At 40.8% G+C, this 24,430-nt stretch overlaps 1 protein-coding gene across 1 annotated transcript; it reads left to right on the top strand.

The window, feature by feature from the left end:
- Positions 1-1,062, top strand: LOC147895751 (uncharacterized). The gene has a single exon (XM_087383081.1). It carries the CDS (start codon positions 109-111, stop codon positions 772-774), a length of 666 nt encoding a protein of 221 aa, XP_087239207.1. The 5' UTR covers positions 1-108; the 3' UTR covers positions 775-1,062.
- The last annotated feature ends 23,368 nt before the right edge of the window (positions 1,063-24,430 follow it).

Here is a 24,430-nt window from a genome sequence, read left to right as displayed (position 1 = left end):
TGACAACACCACCAACAACGACAAAGAAGCCTCCACCAGAAGCAGAACTCTCAACGTCCTTTTCCGGTTGCGCTTTTTCCCTCCAACCTAGAGGCGCTCGGATTTGGTATGGGGCCTGTCGCCATGGTCTCTACCCAAAACCCCTCTATCTGCCCACAAACGTCGTCCGCCGTTCCCCTTGCTTCATCTCGAGTAACCGTACAAGAAATCCTCACTGGCCTCTTCAACAGCGAGCCCCACCTCCAACTACTTCGGGACTGGCGAGCCGAAGAAAAAACTCTTCGTTCCCGAATGCATCGGAAAGAGCAGAACCTCAGCGCTGCGCAGTCTGAGATCTATCAGCTCTTGGGCCTCTTCTGTCTCTTTCAAGGAGTCGTCTTCACTGCAATGGCTCAGTCCAGTATTCTGACTTGCTCGAACTGGTGGAGTCCCTTCTGTTTGTCGCTAACAGTAATGGCTGCGACACTCCTCGCTCTAGAGCAGAAGTTCAAGGAGCTCAAAGATTTCAAGGTTGAACTCCTGAGAAGCAAGGCGCAAGCGACGGTCCTCTTTGACATTACAGACGAGCTTAAAACGACTGGCAGGTCTTTTGAATTAAATCGACTGAAATCAGAACCCGTATGCTTGCCAGAGCCGCCTGTGGAGTACCCTAATTGTATCAGCAAGATGCTGTTCGAATACATTTTGACTTACGGTTTTGCTGTGAGGGGAACAGTGGTATACCTCTCCATGATTGTCTTAATCTCCTGTCGAAAAATACTGTGTGACGGTTGAACGTGTACTTCACTACCAAAAGCTGTGCCTCTCTTAGCACCTACCGCCTAAGATATATGATCTACGTTTAAGTCCAATTGGATTCCCTGGATATTGCAGGCTTTGAAAGACACACAGCGCCTTAAGGAATAGACGATTAGAAGTTTGAGCTGATGGTCTAAGCATTCTACTACGTGTATGTTAGATTGAAAAAAAGTGTGTATTCTATAAAGTACGCATTATGTAAAAGAGAGGGATCATTGCATGCATAAAGCATACATTTTACATTTGGCTTGTAAGTCAACACAAGATGGTTTGAATTTTCCAACTTGCTACTTGGAAATAGCATTCAGTTTTTGAAAGTTTAAGCTCTCCTATCTAGTAGCCGCACTCTCGTGCACTATCTTTATTCTCCAGACTCCAATCACATGATCCTTGAGGCGATCCTTTGGCGAGAGCTTGGTTCTCTCATTTTCTTCTCCAGCTTCTAAGTTGCACTCACTTGATAATGACCACTGACCAGTAGCCCTGGTACAGCGTATCTGCAGGCAAATTTGCAATCAGAAAAGCGACTCTAGTCAGGGCCAAAAAGGAAGTTAAGAGTTAGGACACTGAGGATGCATGGGACACTAGCAGGTAAGCCAGACACACTTATATACCTCACCTCCTTGTGGCCCCTTCATTTTTTGAGTGGCACTTGTTTGTCCCTTGCATGCTGGTTACACATTCTGTCATTTTCTTTCTGCAATTGCGTTTTCTTCTTTTCATTCAGTACGTGTGCTCGACTCTTCAACTTAGTTAATTGATGCCAATAATTTGCTGTTGCGTATGCTAGAAAAAGACTTATGATTGTTTGATAGAGTTTTACATGAGCATTGGAATAACTATTCTTTCTACTCTGTTGCAAGCATTGTTGGCATTTTCTCTTTGTCAAAGCTTCTTTGCATTTGCACAACAGGAAGGCATGACCGCACTAGGGAAAAATTGTTTTTTGTGGGATAGGGTTTTTAAATAGCAATTAAAGAACCATTCCTATTGTTGAATTTAATTCTTAACGCTTTAAGAGTATACATGCTATCGACTACTATTTAGTGGTTTTTCTTGGAAATATTAGTATATCAAGGCAGTGCCAATGTAATGATTAGCTAGAAGGGTTAGAGTCCTCTAACCACAATGTGAGTGATTGAGTTGAGGGGTGTGTGGGTTCTGACCCTAGTTTGTGTTGCCCTAGGGTTGTCATGTTGACAACCCTTGCACTCTTTCACTTACTTATTCTTGCAGTTCAGTTGCGTTTTGCACTCCCCACACCTTGTTCTCTGCCCCCATCTCCATCATTTGGTGTTGCTCTAGTCTGCCCCACGCTTGGCCAGACCTCTCTTAGCCCTAGGAAAGAGCTTCTGTCGCGACGAATCTTGCCGGTGAGGCAGTCTTCAACCATCGCCCTGTTCTATTGATCGTGCCTACGTTGTACAGCCATGTATGGTATTTCTGCATCGATTTGGCATCGGTCTGCAGCTGCCCCTGTTCTGAGTCTGGTTGACACCTTTGAACATTTCACATCTGGTTGTCAACTTTGGAAGCGGTTTTGGAGCTGCAGTTACCTGTGTCTGAACAGGTTATACCTGCTTACCTCTGGTTTGAGATTGCTTACAACTTGTGGACACTTGTTTTGGAGGATATTCAGTGCTCATGCAATTCGTATTTGTCTATTCCAGCTCCAACAGAGGTTGGATAAATTCTGTTTCAGTTGATAAGCTTTCGCTGAGGGGGTTGCATCTGCCTCAATATCATTCAGTTCAGCAACGGTTCAGCCACATTGGGAAGATTATGGAGTATCCAGAGTTGGAGGTACTGAGTTTCAGTTGAGATGTTTATTGTCCATGCATTTGTGGCTAATATGTGGTAAGGATTTATTCCTTTTGTTGCCCTCGGAAATTGCTTACTTTGCTGGCCCTTGTGCCAAGTGGATTTTTTATTCACAAGGCACTGTATGGGCTGAAAGAAGCTCCATGGGCTTGGTTTGAGAAGATTTTTATACATATTTGACTAGTCAGGTTCTATAGAATAGTCCAACCATGAGTATTCTTTATGTTAAGGACATAAAGGATTTGTCATCTTGTATGTGGGTGATATGCTGCTCACAGACACAATTGAAGAGAAAATTGCAGATCTTGAAGCTTCACTTCGGATGTTTGACGTGGGGTTGTTAGACTATTATTTGGGTATTCAATTTATGCAATCAAATGAAGGCATTGTTGTTCTTGGTTCCATTCCAGTAGTCCCTCACCTTTCCTCCATTGGGGGGTGTTAGGAAACGGAGTCAATTTGAGTGACTTTTAGTGTGTTCTAGAGTAGTACTATACTACTTTATATCCTAGAATGCCATGTGTCACTATGGGACTTATCCCATATACATTTGACACTTAGAGTGTGTGTGCCTATCCTATAAAGGTATTGTGCTGTCATTGTCATTTCCATAAAGCCTCATGCCTTTCTTGATCATGTAAGTACTTTGCTTAGCTGTATATTTCTTTCTCGCATTATTTCATTTCCATTATGCTTTCCTAGTCTTGCTTTTCCTTTCCATTCCATTCCATGTCTTGCATCTTCATATGGTATCAGAGCTAGAGTATCTTTCAAGAGGTTGAGGTAAGAGATCGAGGACATTAAAGCCTCTCTCTCTCATTCCCCTTGGAGGAATGGCTTCTGTAATTCCATCTAGAGCTCTCTTCTCCACGCCATGATTTGCCACCTCTCTTCTCCTTCCTTCAGCTATATCTTTTTGTGACCTGTGGATGATGTGACGCTTCTATTCGGATTTAGAAGCAGAATCACGGCTTTGTGTCTTCAGCAAAGTTTTAGAGGTACTTGAGTACTACAAATTTCGTTTTTACATATTGTAATCTGAGTTTTCTGCAAAAAGTTATAGCCCTTGCAAAAAGTGACAAAATTTGTTTATGCACGTAAAATTTTGTTCTGGAGCTCAATGATTTAACAACCCAAGCATGATGCAGCCAGCTCAACGTGGAGTTGTTCATCCTCTTCATCGTTGACCTCTCCTCCAGTGCGCCATTTGCTCCTTCTGCCTGACATTCTCTTGGAGCTGTTGCCTGCAAGTTGGTGCTCGTATTCTGTCTGTCATTTCTTCCTCTCCTACATCTCCATTGTGCCCGTCATTTCTTCCATTTCTTCCTCAGGTCTCTATTTTTCCCTCAGCTCACTTGTGCCCTTCATTCTATCCATCACTCTTCTCTCTCCTAGTTGTCAGCTTTATGGATTCGCTTTCCACCAACTCTTTGCTTGTGGACAAATTCAAGGGGGACAGATTTTCCACATGGCAAACAAAGTGCAACTCCTTCTCATGAAGGAGAATGTTTGGGATGCCATCCAAGATGATGAAGCACTTGAGACATCAACGAAGCTTCAAACACGAAAGATTTGGAAGCAACACCATTTGAGGGCCATTGTAATAATCGGGCTTCAAACAGTCAAACTATATTTAGGGACTATTACAAGGGTTCAAATATTTACCCATTTTTACTCCCATGCAGCTAGGGCTGAGGTTGTCCATGCATGATGTAAGGCTGTTGGATGTCTCATTTATCTCTGCAATACCCCTCCAGATATTTAGTTCAGTGTATGCCAGTTGAGTGTTCTGTGCAAGGGGAGTGACTTTGAGTTGCATACTTTCAGTAATTCAGATTGGGCAATTCATACCACAATGATAGTTTGGGACGTCAAGGTTCGGAGTCCGCTTGAGTGTGGAAGGTAGAGAAGTGAACCTTCATTGTCGAGATTACGCTATATGTGGAGGCTCAAAGCAAATGAAGCTCAACGTGGCCCTAAATACAAATGAAGAAAAGTAGGAGCTTGGCAAATTGTAGTAGTAGCACTCCAATGCACACAGGTATATGATATAGGCTTCTCATGGAAGCATTTAGATCCACAATCATCTCCTTCAATTACTCCTTGATTCTCTCAACTAACCTTGTGGCATTCTATGCCAAACCATCTTTCACCTAAGCGTGCGTGCACACACACACACACACACACACACACACACACACACACACACTTTTTTAGTGAAAATACACACGCGTACGCGTGCGCGTAGACATTTTTTTTGGGGTGAGGGAAACCTCGAGGAAAAAAGCCTACCATGAAGCACAAAAGCTTAAAAGATTACAAGTATGCTTCTGAGAGAAACCTCAGAAGTCTGCGAGAAAATATAAAACTGATTGCAAGTCACTTGGAGGAGGATTAAGTAAGATATCCTCCAAAGTAAGATTATTAGCTTGTAGAAAACCATGTGACGGAGTGACATCACCATCAATAAAACAAAGTTATTTTTTGCCCTTGTGGTTCTTCTTAATATAGGTTGGCAATCGGAACTTTTGAACCACAGGATCAAAAACCTGTTTGAACCAAGGATGAAAGGACTCTAGTGAAAAGGAAACATCTGCAGCCAGAGATGAAAGGCCTTGTAAATATGGTTGCATTGTAGTAGTGTTCTCAATCAAAGGAGGTTGAAACTCTAAGGAGAAGGGAGCTGTTGCATCCCGAACATTTGTATCTGGAGTTGAAAGACGCTCTAAATTTTCCTCTATTGTAGGAAATTGTTGAATAGAAGAAAAATCCATAACATCTTGCATAACAGTAGAATTGTCCAGCAGTGAGGAAGCATCCAACATTGCAACTTCACTCTTTAAAATAGAAAGAGAAGCAGAATCACAAGGAACGTGAGAATTTGGCACTGGAGTAATTAGGATCTGGAATTGCCAAAATCGCAAAAGGATTGGAATCTTTAACCGCCTTGTCTTCTTGAACTTTTGTCTAAACCTTAGAGGGTTTAACAAAATGCTTGACTTCCTATATGTTGGAAAAAGAGATAGGAACATGATGAATCGGAATAGGAGCAGCAGAAGGCTTCTGAGCATTAGTTGAAGAGCATGGAGAAGGGCATACTCTAGCAAAATGGCCCAATTGTCAACATTTATAACATGCATTTGGAAAGGAGGAAAAACGAAGTGGAATTCGGAGAGGGTGAGGCAGTCCAAAATCCACCAAGCACATGATGGAATGAGTTGCTCTATATCCCAAAGAACACACACCCGTATATCTCTGTTGGTGACCAGAAAATCTTGCTTGGGAATGAAAAGAAGATGGCCTAGCAGAGCTGCCAGAGAAGGCTCATGTTGGATAAGAGGAATCGGCAAATCTTTCATAGTAATCCAAACAGGACAAAAGTTGAGAAGCGATCGGGTTGGATGAAATAAAGGATCCTAAGGCAGAGCAATTGCAAAATGGCTCGCCCCATGTACTCCACCCAAAGTAAGTAGAGAGCAGTGTCCATAGAAGCACAACGTGCAAAATAAATTCCTTTTCCCAAGAAAACATAAGATATAATCTTGCCTACACCCACTACAGCCGAAGACCAAGCTTGTAAAATAGACACTGTCATGACTCTCCCCATAAAACATAAACAAACACCAAGCTATTGTTCTTGGCGAATACTTTGACGCAAAGGTTCAAGGGAGAGAGGTCGGCGTAAAGAAAGTCCAGCAATGGAAGGCAAAAGCATTGAATCATCACACAATTGACAAAGCAGATATTTCTGAAGGGAGGAAGAGGGGAAGCTAGAAGAATCAAACTTGATTGCCTTCACTCCTTTCGAAATGGATGAAGAAAGAGAGCCCCTTTTCTTTTTACAAACATAGTGAAGAGCAGGAAAAGCAGAGCTCTTAGGGAATCAAGAGACATGGAAAGAAAAGACGAGAGGAGGAGTTGTGGCTAGGGCAGTCGAAGTATGAACAAAGGCACTCAAGATGGAAACAGATGGAGACAAGGTAGAGACAGAAGCTGTCGGAGTAGCAAGAAGCGGGGAAGGAGACGCATTTGTAGCGGACTGCGATGGAACAGGCATAGTATTGTGAATCAGGTACGGACAGTAGCGAAAGTTGGACGGAGGGCGACAGGAGTGGTACGGATAGTTGCAGGAGTGGTACAGAGAGCAGTGGGAGAGGTACAAACAGGTTAGTTCTCGAGGTGATCAATGGCTGGTTGGAAGCGAGGTTCGAGGACAGGATCCCAAGGTCGAGGCTTTGGTGCAGATCTACGAGCGTGTGTACCTCTTCAATGCTTTGGTAGCCTCCCTTTCGACTTCTTTTTGCTCTTTTTCTCTTCTCCTTGAAGTTGGAAGTCACCTGCACTTTGTTGGGAGCCTAGTCAGGGGATTGGTGCGAGGATTGAGCTCGCCCCTTTGCCACGGACAACGGGTATTTGGATTTGGACTTCCATTTGTTTGTTTTTTTTGCTTTGAAGTTTTTACAGTGCATGTGGTGTTTTGCAGTCCATTGTAGTTTTCTCTCAGGTTCTAGCAAGCACCTAGAGGTAAGGGTGTTCCTGGGGAAAGACTTAAGGACAATGTGGATGCATGTGATGGCCTTGAGGCTGCTTTGAGTATAGTTTGTGAGTGGATTGGGTGCCTGAATGCCTTTTAGTTGGGACAGGTCAAAAGTGGATGCCGAAGATCGCTACTGGTATTGTAGTGGTGCACTTGGATTAGATGTCTAGAAGACAGATAAAGGATTTGCAAAGAACATATCCGGGGTGAATCCCTGGTGTAAAGCATTTCTATTTAGAAGCATGAAATAAATACCGAAAGAGGCGCCAAGGCATTTGCGGCTAGTGGGCGTGTTGTGTATTGTTTTTCACTAGGTAAGGGCATTCTAGCCTCCCCTTTGTTGTTGTTGAAGTTTGTTTCTAAGTTTTGCTAAGTGGTTGAAGTGACTGAAGATTGCATTGTGGCTATTTATGAGGTATATGATTGAGTAGAAGAGGATCACTACCCTTTAGTTTGTTGAAGGCCGGTTACATCACACACATAGCTTTAGCTCTAATCACTCAATTCCAATTACATCGATTGGTCCAACGTTCCCCCCGCATTGTCCACCACATTTGGCACTCACAAGAACACAAGATCCACAGGTTTTTCCACCCAAAGAGTGTTGCGTCCATGATTGGACTAACTAGGGTATAGGCTTACCAAAGCCTAGGCGTGGCTAACCTAGGATCTTAAATTAGATCTAAGGTAAGTGTGTCTCCTCTAAAGCCAACACTTGGCATTGAACCACTTATGTTGTCCATGGACCATGTAACTTTTCTCCTCTAAAGCCAACAATTGGCATTGAACCACTTATGTTGTCCATAGACCATGTAACTTTCCTCCTCTAAAGCCAACAATTGGCATAGATGATGCTCTTCTAATTTCTTGGATTCTCACAAAGCAATCCAAAGATTACAAATTCAAGTGGAACCATAGCCTCCAAGCCATGGGCTAAAGAAACAGAGTTTGACTCGTAGCAATTTTGTAAGCTATTTTGAAACACACAAAGAGCAGATTGGAGTTATTGGTCCCAATCCATCTAGTTTGCATTCATGATCTTCAAAATTTGCTACAAATCTTGTTGGAAGACTCTACCTAACCATTTGCTAGTGGGGTAGGTCGTACATTGTTTGTGTATTTGGTCAAATCTTCTCTTGCAACTATTTGAGGTAACACATCTTGGCCAACCACCCGATGGGTGGATTTCTGTGGTATGGGACGTAGGAATTGAGTCCAAGAGTGTGAATGATTAAGCATGATTTGACTAATAATCCATGAAATAGTGGGTCGTTGATGGTGATAGGAAAAGTGTGTGATTGGCTAACCCACTATTCAAAGAAATCCATGGGATGTCATTTAATTGTGTAAACAAAGACTTGGATCATCAATTGATGACATGGCTATGTAGTTCAATTTCTTAATTAGCTTGCATGTTTTGGAGTAAGGATTCACTTGAACAACAACTGAATTGAGAGGAGAACTTCTTAAACTCAACCATCTAGTGCTTAGCGCAAGTACAAGATATGAATATTGGGTACAATTAAATCTTTGTAATGCTTGTTCCCTCTAGCTAGATCTGGTAGAAATGATACAAGGAGTTACTGCTACATAAAAGATCTAGTGACATTATGGGTGTACTTTCTTATTGTGGAAGCAAGCTTAGGAGTGGGTTCCTTGGATAAGGATTCCTTTTGGTAGCAAAGAGGTAACTCTAGCAAGAGTTGGCCTTATGGACAGTCATGGCCAAGGTATTATGGTAATGGATTGGGATCCCTTACATTTATCTTTAAGGGAAGGAGAGAAGCGAAAATTTGTAACAAATTTTTAGAATCTAGCAATAGATTCAAGGATCATGGAAAGGATTTTAGTAGATTTTGATTTGAACATGGATCTACATTTGATGATCCAAATCGGTCATTCTGAGGGGTGGTTTGTAGTTGTATGGGACATTATGGATACTGTTGTGGCTACATCAAAATTCGTATATGGCAAGGAATTCAGAACCTGTACCAATAGGCCTTCCCATGTGGTAGGGAATTCATAATTGGTATAAGGTTCAAATGTTTAGCATTAGCAAAGGTGATCACTTTGCTAAGAGCTAATGAAGTTCTAGTGGAGAACTTTAATTGCTTGATACTGTGTGGTATCTTGCATTGTCTATTGGAGAGTGTGTCGGAAAAGTCATACCCAATGGGCTGTTGTTACCCAAAAGTTATTGGATAAGGTGACTAGTAACTTATTAAATGATTTTTTATAAGTAAAAGTGACATTCACCTTTTTGTTAAGAAAGTTATATGGTGAGCAGTAGGCTCATTTCATCATTTTCCAGATACACGAAATTCTTCTAAGGTTCCTGTGGGAATTTCAATGGATTCTCGAGGATAATAGTTCAGATTCTACCTTACACAATAGAGAGTCGTACGCTTCTCAATTGAGTTGAGTCGTACGACTTGTCCTTGTATCTTTTTTACTTGGCAAAAAGCCCCATAGGGATGAGCCAGAGTTTGAGTTAATATATGAGTCTTATCAGTCTCTTTTCAATTGTGTTCAAAATATTGGATAAAAAGAGAGTAAGGGAGAGCATTGATCCTTGGTTTGCATTTCATTAGTAATCATTTGATCTGATAAAAGTGAGTGCATCATTTGAGATACTAGGTAGATCCCAATAGTGGTATGAGAGCCAGGTCGTGTGAGAATCTGTGGGAGTTTGTTGTGAGGTTTGTTATTTTTTTGTGAGGGTTTGAGTGTACTCAATGTCTTGAAATGAGAGAAAACATGGATAGCTGGTCCGAAGTGCATAAAGCAATACTTGTCGAGTCAAAAATGTTGAAGTTCAATGGTTGGGAACTCCCTTCTTGGGCATAGTGTTGGACTTTAAAAAAAATAGTGAAAAGATACTTGCATGGGGGCGAAAAAATGAGAAGGCTGTCGGTATGCTTACAACAACATTGGGGGTCGACTATCTCCACCATGTGGATGTGACAAAACAACAACTGAGAATTGGATAATGATCGAGACTTTAGTCGGTGAAGAATTCAAAGATACTGGTTTTATTTGATGATTATTTTGTGGCTTCTGTAATGATCGTTTGAGAAGAATCCACTAAAAGTTAGAAATGCGTTGTGTGGTTGAAGCCATTCCACCTATTGAAGAGATTGGAGGACTTCTAGTTGCAAATGAGGATTCAAATGATGGATGGGCGTTTTGAGGATTTGATTTCTTCTCTATGTCTCACTTTGTGTGGGTGACCTTCTTTTCTTAGGTTGTCTTGTGTGGATGACTTGTCTTTCTAGTCTATTTTCTTTCATGTTAGCTTTAGGCTTGTGTGGGCAGTTTTTCCATGTCATTTGAATACTTGTCTTTGTTAGTAGCTGTTGCTTGTGATGATTAAGGGGATTGTTAGGAATATACTATTCATTTGTTGTGCATGGTTGTAATCATATAAGACATGAGAAAGAGAAGAGCATTAAAGAATAGGCTAGATACTAAAGGGAAGCTAAATCTTCCTAGGAAAGAAGGGGGTTGTGTGAGCAAGTCGGCTTTGAAACCGCCTCTTCTACCATCGATCAATGCCCTTGATTTTCACCTACCTCTGGAGCATCTCGCCTATTAGTGCCTATGGTTTTGCACTTGCCTCTTTAGCATATTTTGGCACCTTAATGATATTTTCAGCCACTCCTCCCATGCTGCCCATTTGCCACCTTGGCCATGGTCCATGCGTGGTTTTCTCACGTCACTCACTTGGACCTAGCTTGGACTGAGTCTTCATGGTCTGAATCTTGGGAGTGACAAGCTGCACTTGGAAGGGAGGGGGTTTGCGGGAGGTTCGCCATCAAATGGTCTATTTGATGTTGGTGCATCTTGGATTGGGATTGATTTCTAGGCATGCTATCATTGAGTGCGTTTGAATGCCGTAGTTGTTGAGGGGGCTGGGTCGCTGAGCATTAGGAAAAAAGGGATCTCATTTTGGGGCCTTTTACGGTTTGGAAAAATAAGCTCTCAACCAATCAATAGAAGGCCAACGTAACGTTGAAAATTCACGAAAATAAGAGAAAATAGAAAAAAGAAACAATACTTTATGTAAGTACAAGCGTGCTACATTAATGAGGAGATTGGTTTTTTATTCTTAGAAGATCTTTGGACAAGAAGATAGAATCTAAACTGACATTTTATCTGACAAGATCCTTCCCGCTTCCACCTTCCTTTGAATTTTCAAATGTTGTGCCGCCTTTCGTGTGAAAGGTCTACCATTCTACACCATTGCCTCATTGTGCAACAGCCTTTCTTTTCCAAAACTGCTCCCTTGATCCTGTTTGGCGTAGAGTAAGATGTTTCTCGTCAACTGTCTGTTTGCCCACTTTCTCTTTCTTGAAACTTCAAATTGTTATCTTAGTTACATTACTTTGCTATTGTTACAGATTCAGAAAATCTCCATGGTGAACCAAAACCACGGCCGTTCTTGTGGAAGACGCTCTGTGGATGATAATCCTACGAAGGCAGAATTATACGAAACATCCTTACCCCGTCGACCTGCTTCTTCTATTTCGTCGGTAGAGAATTCAAGTACAGTCAAAACAGAAGGAACTTGGGAAAGGTTTAGTGTTTCGAAAGGAGCATGGGTGCTCATGCAACCTAGCAAAAGAAAAAGACCCCAGACAAAAAACATTTTCTTAGCATCGTGGAAGGGAAGAGTACGAGATTTTAAAATCACCAAAGGGAAGATATCCGTGAAAGAAGTTTTGATTCAGCACGTGTACATGCATAAAGAACTTGTCTTGCGAGACTATCCAAAAAATCTTCCGCAACACAGGCCTAATTGTATATTTTTCTATTGTGGTTTTTTTCTTCATGAGGTGTATGGATTTTTAAGATGAAGCTTTCTCTCTTAACTTATTGACATTCTTGTGTTGTTTTATTTCAGATTTATATCCTTCATCGTATGAGACATGGCAAAACATCGATTGTATTCTGGGATTTATAGATGTTCTGCATGGATCGATAGGAGAACAACAATACCAAGGTCGATGTGCAACAGAGCTAGCTCAATCGGGTATATTTTTTACTGATCATTTTTATCAGTTGCTGGACAAAGCTAACACACATGGTATATTAATAAAACAAGACCTTCCGGCGTGGAATTCGGTGGATTGGCCTCACCCACATTCTAGTGTTACAGAGGCATATAGGGCGAAGCTTTTTACAGAAGTACAGAAAGCTCTGAGGCCCAATATTGCCACTAGGATAGTAAAAATTTCTTTGTGCATGCCTCTCACAGTTTTTGTAGACTTGTTTAATACCTTTCCAATAAAGGTTTCAAAAACAATGTTCACAGTTAAAGCAACAAATTCGGCATGCATGCCACAATTTTTGGATAAAGGTTGGGATAAGAAGACATGTAGTTCAGTGTTTTGTGAGGTGGTCCAACCTTCTATGCAACTGAAGTACATGGTTGCATCACAAAATTTTATTTTCTCTTTTTATTACAAGCGCAGTCGAATGCTAGGCACAAAGCTTGTCCCAATGGACCAAGATGAAGAGTCTTTTGGTGCACAAAATAAACTTATTGATATTGATGTTGTTGAGAATGGTGATGTGGTAGCCAATATCTCGTTAAGAGAATGTTGCTCCCTAGCTCAATTGCGCAGTGACATTCTGTTTGAGATTGAAGGTTCTATCTCAAACGACTTTTTATTTATCTACAAGAACAGAAAGGTACACCATCTGATTTATCCTAGTCTCTATAAGCATTGCTATTAGTTTAATTTACCACTCTAATTCATATTGCTTTTTTGCAGTTACTCAGAAGAAGAGAGAGCTCAGTTAAATGCAAAGACATAGAAAATTTTAAAATTGAGATAACACAGACTCCATAAAGAAAGGTTTTGTATTCAATCAAGTAAGATTTTGTACAGAATTGTTTAGCTGAATCTGTAGAACATATTTCTAACATCCATTTTCTATTTATGTGCAGTTTTATCCAGAGGCTGCTCTACATTTTCTGGAGGATCTTCTCTCTGCTGCTCCATCCTGTCCGTGCTCCATCCTGTCTTCTCCACTGCCCCAGAAGCCTCTCTTTGCTGCTTCTCCACCTTCTCCTCAACATCAGCAGCAGGTCTTTGCTCTTGTGTCTGCTCCTCCTCAGCACTCTGTGATTGCTCCTGTGGCTTCTGGTCCTCAGCATTAGGTGCTTCATATGTGGGATCAAGGTGTATGACACCTTCTTGTACTTTAGAGCTTTCACCCAGCTCCACAGTAGCTGCTACAATAGGTTTGGGGGAGGCATAGCTCAAAAACCTCCAAATTGTATGAGCTCTAAAATTATGTACATAGTTGGGGCTGAAGCTATCCTCTTTCATCTGCAATGGCAGAGGATAATTTAGAACACTTTGTATCATTATGAATTATCTTCAAGCTAAATGAAAAGTATTTTTCCTTACCAGATCTGGCTGTTCCTTTTCAAAGTAGCTTGAAAGTATATATTTTGCATTGATCAGCACCCTCCATCCACAGCTACTTGAATCATTTTGTTGTGGTGTCTGTACAGTTAGAAAAAAATGTTAGAAACTGTGAGCATCAGCACAAAACAAAATTATTCAATAAGTTCAAAGACATAGCATTTAATAGGCTTTTTACCTCTAGACTTATTGGCTCTATTGAATCCAACAGAGAGACATTTGGAGGACAATGATCCAATGCATCTAATAGCCTTCTAATACAACTGCAATATGTATAATTTAGTTAGTATGGTATCAAAATAATGAAGTTTTAAGTTTAAAAAGCACACACAGCACTTATAATTTCAGCTCTCTGTGTGTGTTTTTTAGAGAGTTAAATAGAAAGCGTTGCTTCTGCTGGATGTCAATAGACACAAAACTCCAGTGGTCACTGCATAAGAAAAAAGCATAAGAAAATGAAAGGCTACAAGAGTTCCCAATATTAAAGAAGAATCTTAAAAGAAGTAGTCACCCACATACCTGCTATGGTATGGAAGTAGCAAAATGTCAATTACTTCAAAATTGCAGTGTTTGAACCAGCTAGAAATACTCATGGGAGTCTCCTTTGCATCTCTTAATCTAGAAGAAATGGCTGGATCAACAATATGGACTGTATGTTGTACAGAGGGGTGAAGCCAGCTTCTCATCATGCTGCATAGGATCAGAACATAATTAGGGTAGGTTATAAAAGAGTTACAAGGAGGATTGATTTGCAAAAAATGTAAAATTTAAAGACACTTACTAGAGCATTGCAAGAATGATAGTATCTGAGCAATACTCATTCTTGTTAGCCAATGCTGCTAAGCATTGTTTTGTCAAATCAAAATCATTGACTGAAACTTCATCCTCAATATGTACAACTACATCAGGGCCCAGCTCCTTCAACCTTCTATGTATGTGTAGCTCCTTCTTTCCAGTCTCCACATCTATAATAGATTTTGTTTCTTTTATTTGCTGCTTCAGTGAGTCCTCATAAGCAGCCTTCCCTCTGGTGTTCTTTGAGTGTGTTACCTCAACAACCTTTACCTCATCAACCTTCACCTTCCTTGTAGGTGGAATTAGCAATATATCTCTCATTTTGATGTCCTGCCATTCCACAGGATGAACCAGCTTGTCATATCTCCATCTCACTCTAGACAAAGTGTTGAAATCTTTGGCCATCAAAGTCACCCTGTGAGCATGGGCTGCTACAAGCATTGCATCCTCAAAATATTTCTCCAGGTAATCCTCTGCCATTTCCTGCAAGGAAAGAATGGCAGTTCTATTCCACGTGAACCCAAGGTTTCAACTGTCACAAATTTCTCTCACCAGTCTTTGAAAGGGTGCTTTGGGTATTGCAAAACCTATGGCTTTCTGTTGCCTCCTTATCTCCCTTAGCACACCTGCACCCTTATTCAATCTTTTGGCCTTTTGCTTGAGCAAGCTCATTGGCTTACCCTTCCTGCCATGTGAAGCTCTTCCCTTTGGAGGCACACTAAACTTCTTGGAACCTGTCCTAGCTGCTGTTGCTTCAAGACCTGGTCCTTTGCCAACTTGCCTTGCAGTTGATTTGGTTCTTGCCATCACTCTGAAAAACTGCATACAAAGGATTGGAAAGAGATCACAGACATGAAGAACATGTTCTAACAAAGAAAAGGCAAACACAGGGGTGGAAGAAGCCAAATAGAGAAATTTGCAATAAAATGCGATATGAGCAGTTTGGAATTTCAAACAGGTCCACATCGCATTTTGCTGCAAATTTTTTAAATGAAATGCTGGTGCACTCCTACAGTGATTTCTATGTTTCTCCAACCAAATACAGTATGAATGGAGGTTATGCAAGAAGATCACATGCAAATATCACACTTGAAGATCTGCATTCCTACAGTGATTTCTCTGTCTTGGTTTGAGCCTATGCATTTCCATACAGGATGTAATTTTTCTATTTTAGGCAAGAAGATTACAGAGACTAAGGGGAGTCACAAAACCAGAACATGTTCTCACAAAGAAAAGGCAATCACAGGGGTGGAAGAAGCCAAATAGAGAAATTTGCAATAAAATGCGATATGAGCGGTTTGGAATTTCAAACAGGTCCACATCGCATTTTGCTGCAAATTTTTGAAATGACATGCTGGTGCACTTCTACAGTGATTTCTTTGTCTCTCCAGCCAAATACAGTATGAATGGAGTTTATCCAAGAAGATTACAGCTATGGAAGTCAAAAAACCAGAACATGTTCTAACAAAGAGAAGGCAATCACAGGGGTGGAAGAAGCCAAATAGAGAAATTTGCAATAAAATGCGATATGAGCAGTTTGGAATTTCAAACAGGTCCACATCGCATTTTGCTGCAAATTTTTTAAATGACATGCTGGTGCACTCCTACAGTGATTTCTATGTTTCTCCAACCAAATACAGTATGAATGGAGGTTATGCAAGAAGATCACATGCAAATATCACACTTGAAGATCTGCATTCCTACAGTGATTTCTCTGTCTTGGTTTGAGTCTATGCATTTCCATAGAGGATGTATTTTTTCTATTTTAGGCAAGAAGATTGCAGAGACTAAGGGGAGAACCCATTGTTACTAACCTGGAATCTATCTGTGGATGTGCTGTGCTGCTGAGGAGTAATCTGTGCTGAGGATGAACCTGTGCTGCTGGACAAGATGCTGATGCTGCAGAGTATGGAGGTAGGGAGGCAAGAGAGCAGAGACTGGAGGGCAAGAGTTCTAAAACAGGATACCACAAATAAGTGCAAATAAAATTAAAGAATCACTAAATCCCACACGTGTGGAATCTAGTCGTTTTTCACACGTGTGGATGGGACCCAGATCTCTTGGAGTTTGAAATTTGGCACGTGTGAAAGTACACTTTATTCCTTGGAACTTGTGCCATTCATGATTTCATCATCAATACCACAACCACTTTTCCCTCCCCTGGATTCCAATCTTTCATCCCTGCCACGACCCCCGCATCTTCCATTTCCTTCTCTCTGATCCTTTCCTACCCAGCACACTCCATCCAGATTGCAACCTGCCTGAAGACAGTACTGCCAGATCTCCAGGTTACCTAGAGTGCAAAGTTCAAGCTAGAGAAAGAGCAGGAGATTTACCAAGTGCAACTCAATCAGCATGGAAAAGGAAAAAAAAGGTCAGAGTTCTAGTTTGGTTTCAATGTTTTTCAACATTTATTTCTTCCATCCATTGGATTTTTGATGTCCCAATGTCTTCACTCAGCTCCATCCTTCTTCTTACATTTTCAATTAATACTGTTCAAGAATGTGGTAAATCACCCAGAAATTAGATTGTAGGTTGATATGAATAGAAACAAGAAATTTGCAACAAAATGCGAGGAGAGTGGTTTATAATTCTCTAAACAGCCCATATCGCATTTTGCTGCAAATTCCTGTTGTGGACTCGTTGCTCATGAAAAGTTTCACTCATTCCATTATTTCTCTTGCATATGAGATCATAGTGTCCAGGAATCACTGAGATGAACCAAGTGCTTGATTTGACATGCACATGAACAGAACTTGAGAATTTGCAACAAAATTCGAGGAGAGTGGTTTATAGTTCTCTAAACAGCCCATATCGCATTTTGCTGCAAATTCCTGTTGTTGACACATTCCTCATGAATAGTTTCACTCATTCCATTATTTCTCTTGCATATGAGATCATAGTGTCTAGGAATCACTGAGATGAGTGCTTGATTTGACATGCACATGAACAGAATTTGAGAATTTGCAACAAAATGCGAGGAGAGTGGTTTACAATTCTCTAAACAGCCCATATCGCATTTTGCTGCAAATTCCTGTGTATTATTTGTTTCTCACTTCTACCTCATTAATTTGCTATCTTTAGCCCTGTGGAAATCTTCCTTGATGATGAGAAATGTTTTTGTTTTGGAACAGCTGGCTCCCAGGCCCCACCTTTCAAGAGGAAGCTGGACTTTTCTGCTGCTATTATTAGACCACAGCAATCACCAGGTGAGTGATGAGATGTCATGAAGGAATTATCTGGTGATATACAATGCATTCACTGATTGCATATGTCAGCATATAGAATTCATAGTATATAAGTTTTTGAACAGGCAAAAAGAAGAGGCTGCAGCAAAGTGCTGATTCTTCTATCAAAAAACAAATGGAACCAGAAGAGGACAGTTCTCCAGATTTGCTCCTATTTGAGTTTCTTCACAAATGCAAGGCTCAGAGTAACTTCCATATATACCACAGTATTTTCAACATGGAGTTCACAATGAGCTCTGTACTGGAGCAGCACAAAGATTTTCTTTCAGACTATTGGGATGCCTTCAAAGAACTGACAGAGGCAGGAAGAATTGTGGGAGGAGAAAAGGTTTTTGTGCACCTAAATCATATTGTCTCCAATGACAGGCTGAGGTACCATGTGAACAGAAGATTTGACAGCCTGCCTGATCACTATAAATTCAACTGTACTTTGCACACCAGAAAGTGCAGAGTGCTAGAGGAGAGCATGGCATTTCTTATGTACATTGTCTTCAGTCAGGAGTCTTTGGATGAACAAGGGCTGGAAATAGAAGAAGAAGACACATCTGAAGCTTCTGAAAAGGAGGATGTTTCTTTGGTCACAGAAATGGCAGAGCAAGAAGAAGATATCAACCTTCAGGATGAGGGGCTGCAAGTGGCTGCTCTTGACCTTGTTCAACTGAGGAAAAAAACTCTGAGGGGAGCAGAGCCAGTTGAAGATTTTGATGTTCAGAGCAGCAACTATGCAGTGCCCATGCTTCCAGGTGTGTTGATTGGTGGAAAGGATTATGTTTTCCTCCATGATATGGAGTGTATGTTTGATTTGAGGGAGGACTATGCCATTTCCCTTATTGCCCAGGCTTCAAGGCTTGACAAGGAGGTTGGCATAGAGGATGACCATTCACTACTGGCTTTGGAAACAATGTTTGATCCTGTAGAGGCCCTTTCATTTTGTTTCAAAGAGGCTGAAAAGTTCCAAGAGCCAGATGAAGTTGCCTTCCAGCTCACACAGGAAGCTATGAATCTCTCAGCACTATACACAGAAAAGCCTAGAGAAGAGGCTGGACAAGAAGGGAGAGGGATAAATCTTTGGAAAGATGAACTGCTTGTTGCTGATGAAAATGAGAAGGTACTTCAAATCATATACTTTGACTTCTGCTTAACTTTAGTTTTGTAGGTTGTGTATTGTCTCACTCCAATCCTTTGATATGTTGCAGCTACAAATTGAGGATGACACATTCCTCCAGAGATCAAGTGGAAGCAGGCAGGTTGGGTTTCGCAAAATGTCAGGCCTAGCTCATTATATTCATGATCTAGGCAGTGCCAAGATCTTGATTTACCATAGGCAGTTGAGCAACAATGGAGAAGCCATTGTTTACTTCCTAAAATGTTTGTCCAGGGCTTTAGGTGGACATGCTCTTTCATGGCAAAAGGAAAAGATCATTTTGATAGAGAGGTTGTTTGCCATAGATATATTTGGAGATTATGTGAATAAGCAGGCCTCTAGGGCCGCTTACTTTTTGTCTTACACTTCTTATGCATTAGCATGTGGTGTTAAGGACCCCAAATATCTGGAGGGCTATGGAAAACACCAGCTCGTAAGGTTTCGAGAGCCACCCATGATTGCATCAGGCCACACAGTCCAAGAAGAGGAACAGGTGGAGAGAGCTGAAGAAAAGGATAAAGAGTCAGTCGACATCAAGCCAATAAAGAAGAAAAAGACTCCAATCAAGATCAAAAAGAGAGTTCCGATCGGCAGGCCCTGGGAGAAATAGGATTTAGTCATCGAATATAGCACAAACATTATATTAAATTTGAACTGATTTGTATAAAGTCTTTGATATCTGGTATGATCTTGTATAAATGATTAATAAGTTGATGATGAAATGATTTGTACATTTACATAGAGTGGTGTCGTTAAATATTAAATGAACAATATATTGAATTTGTAAACAAATTGTATTAAGTTCAGATCATATGTTTCACATTGAAATACTTTTCATGCATAACACCAAGAGTCACTTGTTCCACTAAAAAAATTTCTATTGAATGAGTTTGAAAACATGTGGACATAACACCAATAAGTTACAAATGAGTCCTATTCATGTTTACTTGTCCATTTATGGTTTCTAAATATCTTCGATTCCCTCCATTGTCTATGTCTCTCTGCTGCAATTGAATTGTCTAGAGCTTGTCTTCGTCTTTGCTTTTGGGCTAGAAGAAAAGAAAGCTTGATTTTGGAGCTAGCAACTTTTCTTTTAGCATGCAGCCTCTGTAGTATGCCTCGGTAAAACCGTTGGAAGACTTCCTTCAGACTATTCGCCTTCTGACTCCCTCCATAGTGTTGTGTGTGTCTAAAAAATGCATTACGTGCCATGTAGTGAGACTTCTCCATGCCTTGGGTAGACCAAATAGCTGGGCATCCATACTTTTTGACAAAATAGGGAAGGTGGTTGTATATGATATGTTGTAAGACATAAGAATGCATAGTAAGTAATAAAAAAAAAGAAGATCACACTTAAGTAAAAGAAAAAGACATAACCTTACCATGTAGTGAGTTATATTGCAGGTTGTCCACGCGTCTTTCATTGACTTTCCAAAATGTTTAATTGCCTCCTCAAAGTTCTTGTAATCACTCTTTGTCCATGTTACTTTGTCACAGAACATGAAGAGTTGATCAAGAGACCTCCACACCTCTGCCTTCCTATTTCGTGCTTCCCCATCTGCCTCATGATCTTTCATAGCATTATGGACTTGCTTCCACAATCCATAATTAATCTTTGAAACTGCTCTACCTTGCCTTACTTGCTTACTGTGTTTGGGTCGAGACAAGAATCTTCTTGCCTTAACACCACCAATAGAGGGCTTGATTGGTACCTCCTTGCCATTGGTAGACTTTTTAAAATCCTTTGTGATTTGAACATCTCCTCCATGCAGACCTATATCGGATAACACTTTTTCCAATGCTTGAAGAGCATCCTTTCTATTTTTTTCGGGACGGAGTTTCCAAGCAAATCCAATATATAAAAATACCAATTTCTCAATAATTCGACATAGACCATGCAATGTGCAGATGTGAACATTACATAGTGGAATGTCAAGAATGGCCTTGAAGTCAGGGTCAACTTTATCTCTATTAGGTGCTCTCTTCCACCATTTTGAATCCATTACTTGAGCTGATTCTTTGCAGTAAAGACAAGGAGACTTTGAGTTGCCTCCTTTACTAATGTTATACATGCACTTAAGTGTTTTAAGATCCCCGGCCATGTGCCACTCTACTTGAAAATCACCTTTTCCTGCAACATGGAGATTCTCGCCTTGCACTTGTCTTTTGATTATTGTTGGTATTTCCGTGTGGTGAAACACCCAATCTAGTGTTTCATGGTCTTCGGTCTTCACCTGCGAGATTATAGAAAACAAAAGTATTACTATATCAGATTTGAAAACAATGACCAAAATCAAGTATAAAACAACCCATGATCATACCTGGAACGAGCCTAACCACCATATGTGTTTCTCTGACTGCACACTAAAATACTTCGAACTCGCTTCAGTCAATGATGTATCAATCGCTCCATTCATCAATGTAATAGTAACTCTTTCCATTTTCTTTTCCTTTACAACCTCACACTCATCCAGTTTGATAACAAATTTCAAAATGCCTTTGCACTCCTCAAATGTTATTCCATAAAACTCGACCATTCTTTTTTGAAGTTGTTGCAGATCTAAAAATATATTGTTCCAAGGATCATACACAGTGGTTCCTTTAACACCATGAAATATTTCTTCAATATGGATATATTGCCCAATAAATTCATCTATACTTTCATTCAAATGACCTCTTATCCTCCACACGGTTGCTGGATTTGGCAGTAAAACTCGTTTAATCCTTTGATCTTTCAAAGTTGAGGATATCGCATGGAAAATCGAACTATATCCCTTCCTGCTAACTCCACTAACATCAAGAGCCTCTTGGATTATAGTGCCATCAACTTGATTATTGGATACAAAGTCCTCTACAACATTGCGTTTGACTGTTTTGTATTTTTTTTCCTCAATCAAACCTTTTGCTACACCGCAAGAAAGCAATCCTTTCATTTGTTTAACAGGAAGAAGGTTCGGGTCCATATTTTCTTTTGCAGGCTCCAATAATTTCCTGTAGTAACAGCACAATATGACTATATTATTCAGCACCTCCATTCTTATGTTGCGACAATCAACGAAATAGATATAGTCTAGAAGAGAGCCTTTTTGAGTATGCAAAATGATAAATTTCAATCTAACCTTGCTTCCTAAATTCGTCGCTTGCATCCACCAGTCCCAGCCTTCAAATTTGCAATGTTTTTAATCTTCCTGCTACGTTGTCTGTCTCCAAGCACGGTTCTCTTCTTTCTTGCTCTTGTCAACTCTTTTTTACTCTTTGAATGCTCCTCAATTTCATTCTGCAACTGCTGCTCCAATTTTGCACGAATGGCTATCTCCTCCATCTTGGCCCCCTTTTCTTGTAGGTACATCATTTTATACGTTTTCGCAAATGCAGACTGCGCTGAAATATAACCAAGAAGTCCATTTTGTCCATCGCCGGCAAACCTCAGTAATGTGGTGGGATTGACAAATGGAGGTGTAGAGTTTTTTACTTGACATTTTGGATATATGCTTCCATCGCACCATAAGTCAATATGTTGAAGCCCTTCTCTCCTCATATTTTCCCGCTGTTGCGAGTGAACCATGGGAAGCATTCAACGATGGGGCCTCATTTTCATGGGTCTATTCAACAAGTGCAAGTGGCCAGGCCAACCTTAAGCAAGAGATTAAAAAGGAGAGGTCACCAAAGGCCAGTGTTAAGCCCACATGGACTGATCTCGGGGGGACAGGCCCCAATTCATAAGAGCATACCAACATGGAAACCGAGCATGTGGTCTCCAGATCAAACATAGAGGCCACAAGAGGAACATAGAATAGTGTTCTCAAGGGCCTAGAGACTTCCATCATGCAGTCAAAGAAGGACGTGGCTGAAATCAAGAGAATTGTTGCTGAGGCTGAGTAGGAGGTTTAAATAGCTGAAGACATGGAGGTAGGAAATGGTGTATGAGAAAAATATTTAGTCTATGGTGGATTATAAGGGCAAGGGAATTGCCAGTGGAGTAGCATCCTAAATGGTCAAATGGTCACAACACAGTGTTCTCAAGTCGAGATGCAAAGTAGGATCCTATTGCACAAAGTTCATAGGAAACCAACTTGGACAAGGTCGCAACAGTGCAAAATTTATATAAAGAGGATGACTCTCTAATCGAGTGAGAAATTTCAATGCCCTTCTCTAATTCATGCACAAGAAATACCCTGATTGCCTCCTCCACATCACGTACTAGCAAGTGAGAGTATTAACCCCTTATTTTGGTTCAAGGACATTACCTCTCTAAGAACCATAATTTCCAATTGTTAGAAACTACAAAAAATAGCGCTTGAGACAGTAGGAATAGCATAGCATATTGCTTCCAATTGGGTGCCACCACATGTCTTACTATACAAGTGACAAGAGCATAGTTGATACTCCAGCAAACTCAAAAATTGGTATGATGAACTGATTGAGCTACCAGAGGAATGAGAAAGGAGGACATATGAGTAGCTCACTTGTCACAAGACAGCCCATGAAGAGCTCTTGGCTGACTATATGAGGGCCGAGGCCTTGCTCCATCAGTATAATGAGGTCATGTCATTCCTTAGGAGTGCTCAAAGAACAATCACCTCCTAATGGCAACTCATTGTACACCAAGAGGAGATATTGAAGTCTCTTAGTAATGTCAATGCCCAATTGTTACAGAGTAGGCAGGAGTTTCTATGACAGGGGTGGCCACTCTCTCAAACAAATACAAATTCAAGAGCTCGACCAGCCTTCTGAGCACCCAGATGTACCGTCCAAGTAAAAGTATCCAGTGGACAATGAGGATGCCATGAGGCAAGGTGACTCAACTCAAGTGGTAGAACATATGGATCAATCTAGTGTAGCCATGACACTCCCAACAACAAGAGTAGATAACTTGGTGGGAGAAGCAAAGTGTTTAGTTGGAATAGGAGCTAACATTGAAGATCAAAACCATAGCTCAAACTTTGGTCCTATTGGATATCAATCTCCAGTCACACATAGGTCACTAGTGAGGTAAGGCATCCTGATAAGCAAAATTCACACCTTCGCTATTTTGATATTAAAAATTAGCTACACTTTGAAAGCACAAATTTTGGAGATTATAGCACAAATGAGCAGGACAGAGACAGTGCAGATGAGCAGGCTAACTTGGCACATCCACATTGTAGAAAGATTAAAGGGCAAAAAGAGAAGTTCTTAGGTGGTGGAAGCTCATAAGGTGAAAGAGGCTTTTGGACAAAACATGAGAGAGAGAGAGAGAGAGAGAGAGAGAGAGAGAGAGAGAGAGAGAGAGAGAGAGAGAGGGGGGGGGGGGCATGGAGAGGAGGGGACAAATTGATGCGGCGACAGGCTGAATCTCAGTGGATCGTAGACAAATCGTTTAGATCTACAAAGCCACAACTTACCATGGTATTCTCAACCACCACCAAATTCACGGCACTACGTGAGAGAGAGAGAGAGAGAGAGAGAGAGAGAGAGAGAACCAATCTTATCCAACTCCTATGTTTGGATTTCATTCCACAATCTCATTGGCTAGCCAACACCCACTCACCCATGCACTCTCTTGCTTACATTTGAAGGGATTTCCAACATCTCCTCTCAATGCTAACATGTTTCAATTACATGAGCATTGCATACAAGAATACATAGCATGTGGCAGAGAAATGCCAAT

The sequence above is a fragment of the Dipteris shenzhenensis genome, chromosome 12 (assembly GCF_047967505.1).
Source record: "Dipteris shenzhenensis isolate YYH24624 ecotype China chromosome 12, Dip_SZ_1.0, whole genome shotgun sequence".
In the NCBI taxonomy this organism is placed as follows: Eukaryota; Viridiplantae; Streptophyta; class Polypodiopsida; order Gleicheniales; family Dipteridaceae; genus Dipteris; species Dipteris shenzhenensis.
This window is presented reverse-complemented; position numbering and strand designations above follow the sequence as displayed.